The 12,675-nt window shown below is 45.6% G+C and overlaps 1 protein-coding gene across 32 annotated transcripts in view; it reads left to right on the top strand.

Moving 5' to 3' along the window:
- Positions 1–12,675, top strand: part of PLEKHA7 (pleckstrin homology domain containing A7) — a 198,509-nt gene that overhangs the window by 61,676 nt on the left and 124,158 nt on the right. For 8 of the 32 annotated variants that reach the window (XR_011541646.1, XM_070626495.1, XM_008529500.2 and 5 more), the window contains exon 1: positions 11,226–11,718. The exons of 23 other annotated variants lie outside the window; for them this stretch is intronic. Coding sequence is in view for 7 of the 9 variants with exons in the window: in XM_070626495.1 (XP_070482596.1) it covers positions 11,636–11,718 (83 nt within the window). In the remaining 2 variants the exon portion in view is untranslated. Of the gene's footprint in view, positions 1–11,225; positions 11,719–12,633; positions 12,656–12,675 lie in introns of those variants that run through there. One more of the 32 variants, XM_070626501.1, reaches the window with a different exon arrangement.

Here is a 12,675-nt window from a genome sequence, read left to right as displayed (position 1 = left end):
TGGCCAGGTCTGTGTCTCATCAGCTCCCGTGTGTCAGTGAAATGCAGCTGGTCTTTGTCATCTCACCCTGGTCAGTTACCTCTGCCCAGGCAGCTCAAGGGCAGTCCCCAGCCCTTTCACCCCATACGCGTCTCCTTTGCCAGGGCCGCCTTTCACCTTCATCATCTGCAGCAAACCAGGAATCCTCTGGCTCGTAATAGAAGGTAGGCCTGGAGGGATAAGAGTGACATGGGGGTATGTGTTGCTAAGCTAGCTGGTCTGGAGGAACATGAGGAGAGAAAAAAGGAAAAAACAATGGCTTTGAATGAGCTGCTTTATGAGAGTGACTTTTTTAAAAAAGTGGACTTTATTTTTTAGAGCGGTTTTAGGTTCACAGCAAAATTCAGCAGAAGGTAAAAAGACCTCCCATATACTCTTACCCCCACATGCGTACAGCCTCCTCACTATCAACATCCCCTACCAGAGTGGCACATTTGTTACACTTGACGAACCTAAGTGACACTTTACTATGACCCTTAGTCCATAGTTTACATTGGGGCTCATTCTATTGGAGTACATCCTGGTGGTGTACATTCAATGGGTCTGGACAATTGTATATTGACTTTTAGACTGTATCTGCAGGATTTTAAACCTAGATTTGGGGAATCCCCTATGCAGTATTCTGTAAGCTTCAGGCATTCCCAACTGTAGGCATTCCTGTCCCTCCTCGGCGTTTTTGCAATAGCCATGTGATATCTTTGTTTAAATCGACTCACTTCAAAAAAGCCACTGGGGCCGGCCCGGTGGTGCAGCGGTTAAGTGCACATGTTCCGCTTTGGTGGCCCAGGGTTCGCTGGTTTGGATCCCAGGTGCGGACATGGCACCGTTTGGCATACCATGCTGTGGTAGGCGTCCCACATATAGAGGAAGATGGGTATGGTTGTTAGCTCAGGGCCAGTCTTCCTCAGCAAAAAGAGGAGGATTGGCAGCAGTTAGCTCAGGGCTAATCTTCCTAAAAAACACACACACACACACTAAATAAGTGAATTTTAAAAAATAATTTCATATTCATTTTTTATTAACCTTCAGGGCTCTCATGTACATCATATATAACTCTTATTTATGGTGTTTGTACTTTTTCAGATGTTCTTGCCTCATTGCCGTCTCGGGCACCCTTGGGTATTTGTTCCAGCTTTAGGGAGATTCTGCCTAAGAAGTTCATGAATGGACTTTCAGGAGGTCCTTGAATCCCCTAAAACTGTGCAAAATTGTGTTGATGTATTTTTTTTCTTGAGGGCGACAGTTTGACGTTTTCATCGTGTAAAGGAGGCGAGGACCAAATAAGGAGAAGAGCCGGAATTATGTCTAATTATCCTTTATAAAAATTTCATTTTCCCAGGAAGAACAGAGTTTTCTATGAGAAATTGACTTTTTATTCATAAAACATCCTATTTTTTTTTAACGAGGTGCAGATCAACTGCAAATTGAAGAAAGGTGATGGCCTCTCCCACACTCTGTTCTGTTTTCAACCTTCAGCATGTGAACGTTAATTCATTCTAAGAGGAGAGGGACTGTTTTCTGATCTAGAAATCGTGACGTGTGGTCTGATGAAGGATATGTATGTAGGAATCATGCCTTTCAGAGGGATAAAAGGAAAACTCCAGTTATATATTTAATGAGTTGTCTTTATTAAACAGAAAAATGAAAAAAAGAAGGGGAGGGGGCACCTATCCTGGAATATCCAGAATGTAGGTTCACTGTAAATATAGGTCAGTGCACGTTTCAGAGAAAAATGAGCAAAAGGAAAGCTCCTCGTTAGGGTAGAAATATAACCTGATAAAGCAGCTCTGGAGAAAAGGACCATCGTACTGGATCACATGAACCACAAGGAATGCACTGCTTGTATAAAAGTGGACCAAGCCGCGTGTCTTTCTCTGCCTCTGGGGTGACACACCAGGCAGGGACACAAAGGGCACTCTGTTAATTCTTTCCAGCTCAGCCCCTTGCCTTAGAAAGGGTATTAATCAATTTCTATTTGGATCCTGCTTCCTTCCACCGAAGACCCATGAACACTAGATAAAATGATAAAATAGAAATAGGAATTTGAAGTCAAGACTAGGGAAAATGTAAGAGGAAGAAGACAAACCGAGGGGGTGGGGAGAATATAAATACACATGCTTTAAGGGTCTGTGTTATTGCTGAGCTGCATATTTGACTCGGAGCTTCCTGGCAGCCAAAACAAAAGGGAACAGAGTAGGTTTTCTGGATTTTACTGTTAGAAAAAAAGTCCTAGTAATTAAGATGAAGCTAAGCGCTTCCTAGTTTGTTCCTTTAGGCACTAAGAGTATGGACAGTAGGGTTTTCTTCAGCTTCTTCTGTGTCTTATTAAAGCCCTCATCACCCTATGGCTCCTCAGACTAGGCCGGTTTCCTCATTTAGGTGGCCAGGTTACAGATGGCCGTCTGCCTCTTCTTTGAAGTACTTATCGCAGATGTACGTTTACATCTACTCGTGTTTATTTCGAAAGCCTGTCTTCTTACTAGACTATAAGTCTCATGAGGCCAGGGCCATGTTGTCCTCAGTGCGTGACACACTGGAAGGTCTCGGTAAAGACTTGTTTGAACAAACGAATAAGGCAAAAGCAGCCAGTGGTTTTACGTGACTGCTTCTTAGAGCGTTCTCATGGAAAAGTGAGGCCCTTTCAAGGTTGCCAACTGTTTCTTGTCCAGAGAGCTTGACCACCGTGGCACTGAGGACATCTCCAAGTTTGTTTTACTCCACTGTACCCTTCAGAGATAGTTAATAATAACAACTTGCTTAGGTCCAGTCCTGTGGTCGGCACTTGGTTACACATTGCCTCTAGTCCTCCTGGGTGAGGGAAACTGAAGCTTGGGGAGGGAAACAGCTCGCCCAAGGTCACATAGCTGGTACGAGTCAGGGCGCATGCTCTTTCCTTGCTGTCCGCTGCGTCTGAGCCCGAGCCACAAGTGTCTGTGTGAGTTCTGTGTTCTTATCTCTTGGCAGTTAGAACTGCGCAGCGAGGGTATTTCTGGCACGGGTCATTGCTGCTTTCTGACAGCTGTTACATTCCAGTCTCTCTTGAGTTTGGGAAAAGAAAGCCCACACCTGGGGGTGGCAAAAGGCAGTCTCGGGACTCATTTTCCCTGGTTTTTGCACACAGGGAATGTGTTTATTGCTCTTGTCACACTGTCTCCTGAAGTGTAGGTGCATGGAAGTTGAATATTATTTTCATAAAAGTCAGAAGGGAGAAGGGAAGAAGAAAGGCACAGTTGGGTTGTCTCAGGAATAATTGGATTTGCCCAGCGATTGGGAGAGTGGAGGTGGGAAATGACAACATGCCAGGAAGTATATTTGATGGTGCATTTGATTCCAAATTTGTCAGGCATATATTTTTAATTACTTTGTGCTCATTGTCATTATTTTGATAGAGACCGAATTTTTAGAATGGGGTTCATTATTAAATTTTCTCTTGATTCAGCAAGATTGGCAAATGGGATCTTCTCATGGCTCAGTGTTGCCACCTACCGTGCACTGCGTGGAGTGTCAATCTTCAAAAATTAGAAGAAAATAAAACACATTTCAAACTGCAACAAGGCGTAATTTGGTCTGTTCCTCCACAGGGTTGCAAGTCCTGAGGGTGGGCATTATGAGCATCACTGTGTGCTCTTAGTGCCAAGATTCTGGTTCCACTGACTTCTGGGCATAAAAAACGCTAGTCAAAATACCGCTTTTCCTTTGCTCCCTTGAGAATGAGCCTCCTCAAAAGCATTTGCCGCCTGCACATGGGGATCTGAATAATTGCCACATTCAGGTCTACGTGAGAGAGAGTTCCCAAAGAAGGCACTTCAGGAGATGTTTGTAAATGTAATGAGGCTTTTGGTTCTATCTTTGGCCCACTAGTCTCAGTGAGAGTTTTGGCTCATGTCAGTGATTTAGAAAACCTAATAATTTTTATGTCTCCAAAATTGTGTTTGCAGGCTGCTGGCTATTTCATATTCTAAAGCTTGTTTCTGCATTTAGAAGGACACCAGAGAATAGCAGTGGACATTGACATACTTTTGCCTCCCCACACCAGAAAAGGACCGACAGGCTCCTGCTTTGTTTGTGGATAGATTTAGATTGAGTCTTATTCCGATTCCCTTCAGTGGCTTTGACAAGTCTTATTTGGAAGATGAAGTGGCACAGTTATTGCGCTGCCATCCTGTTCCTAGTTTGAATAGTAAGAGCCACAAAATCATCCACACATATGTAGGACATAAGATTTCACCCACTTTCCCCATAAATTATTGTTTAGACAATTAGGGACAGAAAAATATGGAAAATGCAAGTGTTAGTTATTACCAGATTCTCCTTTGTTAAGTGTTTTACATGTTAATTAGGATATTTCCTCCCCCTAACCATCGGTTAATATCCACAATAAACAACCTTTATTGATTAAGTGGATCTGAAAGTTTAATTTTCGGGAATGTCAAGATCGTGCACTGTCTATTCATCTATTGCTTTATGTTGTTCCACAGTGGATTCAAGGCATCTTATGGGAAGGGGATAAAATATGAATAAAAAAGAAAACAATCAGCACCAGCGAGAGTGTAAGTTATATTAGGAGATTAAGCCTAAGGAGACAAGGAGAATGAGAATGGCCTGGTACTATTTCTGTTAAGCTAAGAAGCCATTTCATTGGACAAGTTGATGTAGTCATTTTTTTAAAGCTACTTGGAAGCTGCTCTCAGTTTTGGAAAGCTCTGTGTAAACATGGGCTGTTTCGTGTTCCTGACATTTCAGCTGAACTTTAAAAATTACGTTTTTTTCCTTCCAACCTCTACCTGACCTCCAGCACACAACCACTTCCTCTGAGCCAAGGAGGTGTCAATACCGAAAGTATTTTATCAAGCGTGGCTGCTATTTTTCTGGAAATGCTCTAGCCTGGACGCCAGCCGGGCATTTGGGAAGCCTGAATGTGGGAGGTTATTTTGGAAACCCTTTCATTAAGGTCCTAGTGAGCACTTCCAGGGACTCACACCCGATGGGCTTCGATGATAGGAGCACTGAAAAAAGAAGTGTTGAAGTGGAAGCGGGAGGCACAAGTCCCCTTCTCACAAGCCAGCAGATGCCCGATAACCTTCCCTCCACGGCTCCTGTTTCCAGCCTCTCCTCCAGACCTCCAGGCTCTGTGTTGCCTCCTGCAAATCTGGCGTGCTGGAGGTCATCCTGAAAGAGTGCTGCTTAGATAGGCTCCCAGGAAGCTGGTTCAAAGGATGGGGCTGAGGTGCAGACTTTACTGGGCCAGGGAGGCTGGGTTGGGCAGGGTGCTTTCAGCCTTAGAGTGAGTTGTCTTTGCTGAGATGCGGCTCTGCCCTTGCTTGTTACGGCCAACCACAGGTCTGGAGCTGGGAGAGCCCTCCTCCGCACCCTCACAAACACACAGACACAAAGTAAGGAGTCACGTGATAATGATGTATCTCTGATTACATCTCCAGCCTTGGCCTCTCCCCTGAGTGGAGACTACCACAGCTCACTGCCTTCGGGACTTCTCCACTTGGAGCTCTGATAGCCACGTCAAACCTAACATGCCCAAAACAGAGTTCTTGGTTCATTTTAATGCCTCCTCTTTCCTTTGGCTTCTTGTTCCCACCAGGCTTAATCAAGTCTCAGGAAAATGCACTGGCACCCACTCTGTTGCTGAGACTAAAACTTGAGAGTGTTCTTTGCTTATGTCTTTCCTTCACCCCTGTCATAAATCCCATCAGTAGTGAAATTGGCTCCTGCCACCAAGACATTTTGCACAACTGAATCCCCTTCAGCATTTTCACTGTTGCCGTCTTGCTAGCCACCTCCCTCTCTCGCCTCTCCTCCTGCAGTGGTCTCTTTATCTAGTCTTTCTATGTTCCCCTGCTACTTTTCAAAGGCATTGGAGTGGCACTACACTCAGACCATCCAGGTGTGCATATCGGGTCCTCTACTCATTGTGATGGACAAGTGACCTAATCTCTCTCTGCCTGGGTTTTGTCATCTGTAAAACTGTGGTAATAATGGTACTCACATCAGAAGTTTTCCAGGGGATTAAAGGAGATCATACATGTAAAGGTCTTTGGACAGTTCAGAGCACATAGTTAAAGCACTAAGGAAATTGTTTTTTTAATTTATTGTCCCCAATACCCAAGCCATTCTCCATGTAAAAGCTGCAGAAGTCTTTTTAGAAAGCAGCTCAGATTATGCCTCTTCCATGGTATGATCTTTTCTTTTAAACCCTTCCGTGGCTTCCTATTGCATTTGGAAGAGAATCCGAATTCCTACCAGCAATTACATGGCCCCCCATAGCCTTGGCTGTCTGACTCCCCAGCTCCACCTTTTGCTGTCCTCCTCACTGGTCACTGAGTTCTAGTCTTGCTGTCCTTCTTCCCTCCCAGGAATGCACTTATATGGTTTGTTGCCACCTGTTTTTGTACCCGAAATGCTCTTCCTGGAGATCTTAGTTTAAATGCTACATCTTAGAGAGGCCTTACCTAATACATACCCTGAACCCACATGTCACTCTACATATCACTCTTTTATTTCCTTCATATCAATCTCTGAAATTGTTGACGTGTTTATGATCTGTATTTTTGTCCCTCTGTCTCTTTTGTCAGTCATTCCTGTATCTCCTGTGTATACAGTGCCTGACTCGTAGAAGGCCCTGATAAATGTTTACCTATTGAATGAATAATGATTGCTAGCATTTATTTAGTACCTACTGTGTCCCATGCACTTAAAAAATTCTGGTATTTCATCCTCATGATAATACAGGGATAGGTATTTTTAGCTACATTTTAGAGTTGAGGAAATAGTGGCTCAGGGAGGAAAAAACGTATCTGAGGCCACTCAGCTGGTAAGTGGTAAGCCCAGATTTTAACTCAGGTCTGGCTGAGTCCATGGAGTTTTTAGGTGATAACACTAGTGAATTCAGAGAGTTCATACCTGGCTTATGAGTAAAGGTGAGGCTAGACAGGTTTCAAAAGTACAGCATCCTCATCCTTTTAAAAGAAGATGGTTTTAGAGCACTTCCTATGTGCTAAGTGCTTCCTTTACTTGTCTTTTCCTTTTTCTGGCATTCGTCATCATGCCCTAGTTGTGTTGTAATTTTGTTGAGGTTTCACAAGAGGTATCAGTTGGATTCATTCAGCTTCAATTATCAATTGATTCAAGCCTACTTGGGTGACGCCCGGTAGAAGGCAAGGGGACACAGGTGTGTGAGGCCTTCCTGGCCTTTTACCATTGAATGTCTCAAAGTGTGGGCTCCAGACCACACAGCCAAATCACCTGGGATGCTGGCTAAAATGCAAATTCCTGGGCTCGCCCTGGACTTTTGCCATGAGATTCTCTAGGGATGGATCCCTGGAATCTGCTTTTTAAAATAATCCCCTGGAGGTTTTTCTGATTAAAATGGGTGTATGAAGATCATTGGCCATAAACATGTGCTCTAGCTAATTAAAAGTTTTGTGATTTGGTTTTGTTCTGGATTTTTAAAAAAATCTTTGTAGATTTTATAGCTTTATCTTTTGTAGTTTTATACCAATAAAGTGAGAAAGCACACTTTCTCATACACTTGGCCCCAGTAAAGTCATTTTTAAAAAAATCAGGTTTGTTCTTATTACTTCCTTCCCAGAAATAATTCTGGAATAATCAAAACTCTCAGCTCTTGAAGTCTGTGCGTTCCTCCACTCTTTCAGTCTCTAAACAAAGGCCCCATGTTTTAATAGACACCATAACAGTAAAATTAGCTTTATTAGACTCTAGGTGGATTTAAAATGTAACCTAATGGCTGCTGTCTGGCTTGGAAGTCATGTGTTTTATTTTGAGCAGAGAGTATGTTTAGTTGCAGTGCCTGGTGGGAGATTAAATAATTATTGAATTAAAGTGGCCAAAGAACACAAGCATCCCTCATCTTTAGATGCCGCCTGGTGGCTTTTGCCCTTTGTGTTTTGATAAACCTGGGCCCCCGGCTTGGAGGTTTAATCCCCCCTGCCTTCTGTCCTTGACTTGAGTTCCTGAGTGATGCCACAGAGAAAGTCAGCACAGCTGTCTTTCCCACATCAGCTCCTTCATCTGGTTTGTGAGCACTCTAGGTTCTTGGAAAGCTTGAAATGTGAGGCAAACTGCAGTTTACCAGCCTTCTGCCTAAGAAGCCACAACTAGCCAGCTCTTCCCCCCCAACAAAAGTCCCAGCACATACTTTCATTAAATAATAACACCCTACAGTGAGGTGGTGCTGTTCACTTTGTCATAATGCTTTTATTTCCACCACCTTAAAAGGAGAGCCTTTATTAGGCTGTTTAACAGAGGGAAACTGAGGCACACATCATCCAACTAGTTACTGGCTGAGCCCAGTCTGATTTATGGCCTGTTCTTTTCCTACTGGTCCTTGCCAGTGTGTTTGGTGGCACCATCAGGTCTGGAAAAAGCAGGCTGAACAGTTTTTTTGTCCTTAGGACCAAGGGTATACACCTTACATTTTGTCAGTTTATTGAGAACCCAGAATATTTGGTAGAGAGTTTCAGGGGTAGGGGAGATCCATTAGTGGATGGTCTTGGCTGCTTCATTTGGGACCCTTTAGTCTAAGCTTCTAGGCATTATTATAAGCACAGCCCAGGAGGTAAAGGTAAAAATAATTTTCTTGCCAGTTTTTCCTGCATGGTATCCTAGTGACGATGTACTGTCTGTCCTTGGGTGTCAGGGCACCAACTAGGGCAGTATCAGAGCTTGCAGAGGGGAGGGCTATGAAGGGCATGGTCGGGGTCACCTCTGTTAAGGTCAAGGCATAGTTTCTTTTTATCTTTCGGAGAGTTTTTAATCCACTTATTTTTAGGTAGCATTTTATTTTCTGATTACCAAGATAATATATGTTTATTGTCAGACAACTTGGAAGACACAGAAAATCCCAAGGAAGGGAATAAAAATCCACTGTAATTCCAACATTGTTAAGGTTTTGGTAAATATCCTGGTAGTCTTTTTTCTGAACTGTCATACAGTGGTTGTAAACTCAGAGTATAAGGGAAAAGAATCTCATAAAGTCAAAATTACTCTAAACCACCATGGACAGTAATTTTTATGCACTCTAAAGTTTGGAAACCGCTGAACTAGACTCAAGGAGAGAACAACTGAAAAACCTGTGTGAAATGAAAAGTTGGGGGAAAAAACATTCCACCTTTAAGATTACTATGAAATCCCTAATGGTGAGTGGATGGTGGAAAATCGAACTATGTTCCTGCCTGTAAGGTTTATTCCATTCTGTTTTAATACCAAGCTTCTGTAACTTTAATATTGGTTAGTAGATTGACTTGTGAGGATGACATGCCGTGGTGGCACCACAGTTTGCTCCAGGGGGTTCTGAGTCAGCCAGCAAGGGGAATGAACAGAGTGCAACTCCAGCATAGGTGTTTACTACCCTCAACACACACATGTGCACACACACACAATTGGGAGCATTTGTTTTGTAAACTTTGTTTTATTCAACAGTAAATGTTCTATGTATTATTTTTTAAAGTTGCATATGTTCAGTTATAAAGATGTACCACAGTTTATTAACCAATCTCCTGTTGTGCATTTAGATTGTTTCCAATTATTTGCTGTTATAAAAAGGGTGAAATGAACAACGTTGTGGATAAATCTTTGCATTCATTCATAATTATGTCTTGAGGATAAATTCTTAGATGTGGAATTGATGGTTCAAGGGATATGAACATTTTTAAGGCTTTTAATTCATATTGCTAATTTGTCCCCAGGAACATTGTGTGCTTCCTTCAAAGTGTCTATTTCCCAGCATTACTGGAAATTATTATTCAGAAGAGTCTTCCATAGCATGACCTTTTTTTTGTTTTTTTTTGGATGACCCAGGGTTTCTATTCATTGCCTGGCCAATTTATCCTGGAAAGAATAAAATAAGGCTAGAGATGATAAATGCTGGTGACCAGGTTCGTGTGGGAGGGACAGGGACAGATAACAGGAAAAGGATGAGCTTAGAGACCATTTCTTTACTCCTGCCTCCAAGTTATCTTCAGCAGACATCTAAAGACAATATTACTTAATACTTAAAGGGCATATGTAGTTTTAAGAGCATATTCAAATTATAATTTTTGATTTGGAAAATGATTTGATGTCTTGTCATCGTAGATGCTAGAGAACAGGAATGACGTTTGTATATTTCCCCAAAAGGGAGTATGTATTTTAAAAAATAAAATGGAGAAACACTGTCCTAATCCAACCCCTCATATTAGATAGAGAAACTGAAATCAGAGAGTGGAAGGGATTTCTGTAGAGCCACACAGCAAACTGGTGATGCAGTTGGAGCCAGAGGTAAAAGCTCCTGACTCTTCAGAGCTCTTCCATTGAGGTGGGACAGCTTGGTTCAGGGAGAGACAAGAAAACAGACATAAGAGCCTCCTTGGACAGACGACCAGGCTGTATTCCAGAGCCTGTGAGCTCCCCCATGCCCCTCCTGGACAAAGGTCCAGGGGTCTCCAGCATGGCCGTTCACTTCTGCTTGATCATCTGCATCTGTGAATGGGAGTGAGCTTACACTTTAATAACCGTGGTCTTTGCCTGAACTTTCTCTCCTCCTGGATAACTTCTCATCATGCCCAGGAAGCTCAAATGACACCTCCTCAGGGAAGCCTTTTTGGACTGCCAAGGTAGTTGAGGTCTCTGTGTGAATTCTTATAGCACCTCTAATCTGGAATACCCTTGTAACAATTATAATTACCTTATTTTGTGTTTAATGTCTTTCTCCCTGACTAGACTATATGTTCTCTGAGTGTAGGTTGTTTATTTTATCTGCTGCTTCTGGTACATACTGAGCCTTAAATGCGTGAATGTTTGCCTATTTGTATGCATGCTAATGAGTGAATTAGAAGGCTGCTAAGCGGTGCTGCTTCTGATTGCCTGCAGAACCAGTGCACTGTCCCTTATTGCCAAGGACATTAAGAGAAGAGAGAAAGAAAGAAGACCCAGTTGAGGCAGCTAACGTAGAGACAAGCCAGAGGGTTCGGTCTGCTTCTCTGGGTGCCCGAGAGCCGCCTCCTGGGTGATGGGGTCAGCAACCACATCAACCACACAGTCATTGCTGGCTTGGCAGAATCAGCCTGGCAATTTAGGAGGGGTGGTTAGAGAGGAGCCTCCTTGAGTCATTCTGGTGAAGAGAATTCAAGGTCAGGGCTCTCCTTGGCGGGGAGAGGACGGCAACGTGGGTCTTCACAGTCGATGGGCGCTTGCGACCAGGGCTGTAAGGTCTGCTGGTGGCTGGCTGGGCTCCAGAGCAGCGCTGCTGTTAAGCGGCAGGTCCTGCCCCTCCGCCGGTTTCCTTCCCCCTCCTTGGTCTCCCTACCCGACTCCTGCTTGCAGCATCCTCTGCAAGGAGAGGGATGTGCCGCGCTGGGACGCGCTGTCCTGGCCGAGCGGCGGCACCCGGGGCGCGCTCTGGACCGCCGGGGTCCGCCGTCTGGCGCTGCGCCACGTGCTTTGATCTGCGCTGATGTCAAGTGGGTGTGGGCTCTCAGGGAAGGCCCAGGCGAGGACGAGGAGGGCGCGCGATGCGCCGCGGGCGCGCTGAGGCCACAGCGCGCTTCACCGCCCAGCGCTGCTGACCGGTGGCCGGCCCGGGCGCATGGAGCCGCGGCGCTGCCCGCCCGGGGACGCGTTCCCCTCCGCCCTGGGGGCCTGGCAGGGGCCGCTGCGGGGGGCCTGCAGGTGTGTCCGTGCGCCGTAACTTTCGGGGGGCTGCGGGCTGTTGGGTCGGCAGGGTGCACGGTGCACGGGTTGCATTGGGGGGTGCTTTTGTGCCTGGCCGTTGGCTTGTCGGGAGCCGGTTTGTCCCCGGCCGGCCATCGGCGTGGGAGCCGCAGCTCGCCGCTGGAGTTTCAGCGAGAGAATTCACTGAGCCGGCGCCGGGCTTTGGGTTACTCATTGGGAAGGGCGCCGAGGGAGCTGCCTTGTTGTTTTGAGAATTGTGTCCAAGTACAGGCTGCGTTCATGGTAACAGATTATCTCTCAGCAGACAGCGCTGCTTCCCAAAATCGGCTGTAGTTGGGGGCACCAGTCGCGGAGGGGGGATGGGGAAGTGGGCAGAGGCGACCTCACCACCAGTTCCGCCCCGCGTGCCCGGGCGCCCGCCCCTCCTCCCCTCTTTCCCCCTCTCCCACCCCATCCCCGTTCTGGTTGGGAGCTGTCTAAGGAGGAGGTTTAGGGGTCAGCTTCTCGCCCGTTGACAGGTCTGGTTTCAGACACACCTTCCCGGAGGAATGCGGAGGCTTTGTTCCAGACGCCCGTCCCAGCCCCGAGCCCAGAAGCCGGCGGGCATGGGGCCGGGGCTCCGATGCCATTACTCATCTTTTATGGCAACGCCGGCGAGCTCCCGGGTAGGCAAGTTAATTATTAATGTGTCTGGGCTGGAGAGAGGGAATCTGGAAATGAGATTGGTAGGTTGCAGGTTTTTCTTTCCCTTTTTGGCAACCAAGGATTAAGCCCAAGGTATTGCAGCCTGTTTCCTGAGAAAGATCCTGGCATTCCCCCGGTGACCGGCGCTCCGAGGAAGGGATCCCTCTTCCCGATCCGTGGGACAGCTCATCTCCCCCGGGAGGACAGAAAGGGAGCATCTCTGGGTTTTTAACCACTTTTGAACCAGCCGGTACCTTTCCTCCTTTGCCT

The sequence above is a fragment of the Equus przewalskii genome, chromosome 6 (assembly GCF_037783145.1).
Source record: "Equus przewalskii isolate Varuska chromosome 6, EquPr2, whole genome shotgun sequence".
Lineage (NCBI taxonomy): Eukaryota > Metazoa > Chordata > Mammalia > Perissodactyla > Equidae > Equus > Equus przewalskii.
Note: the sequence above shows the minus strand (reverse complement) of the source record. Positions and strands in the feature narration are given on the sequence as shown.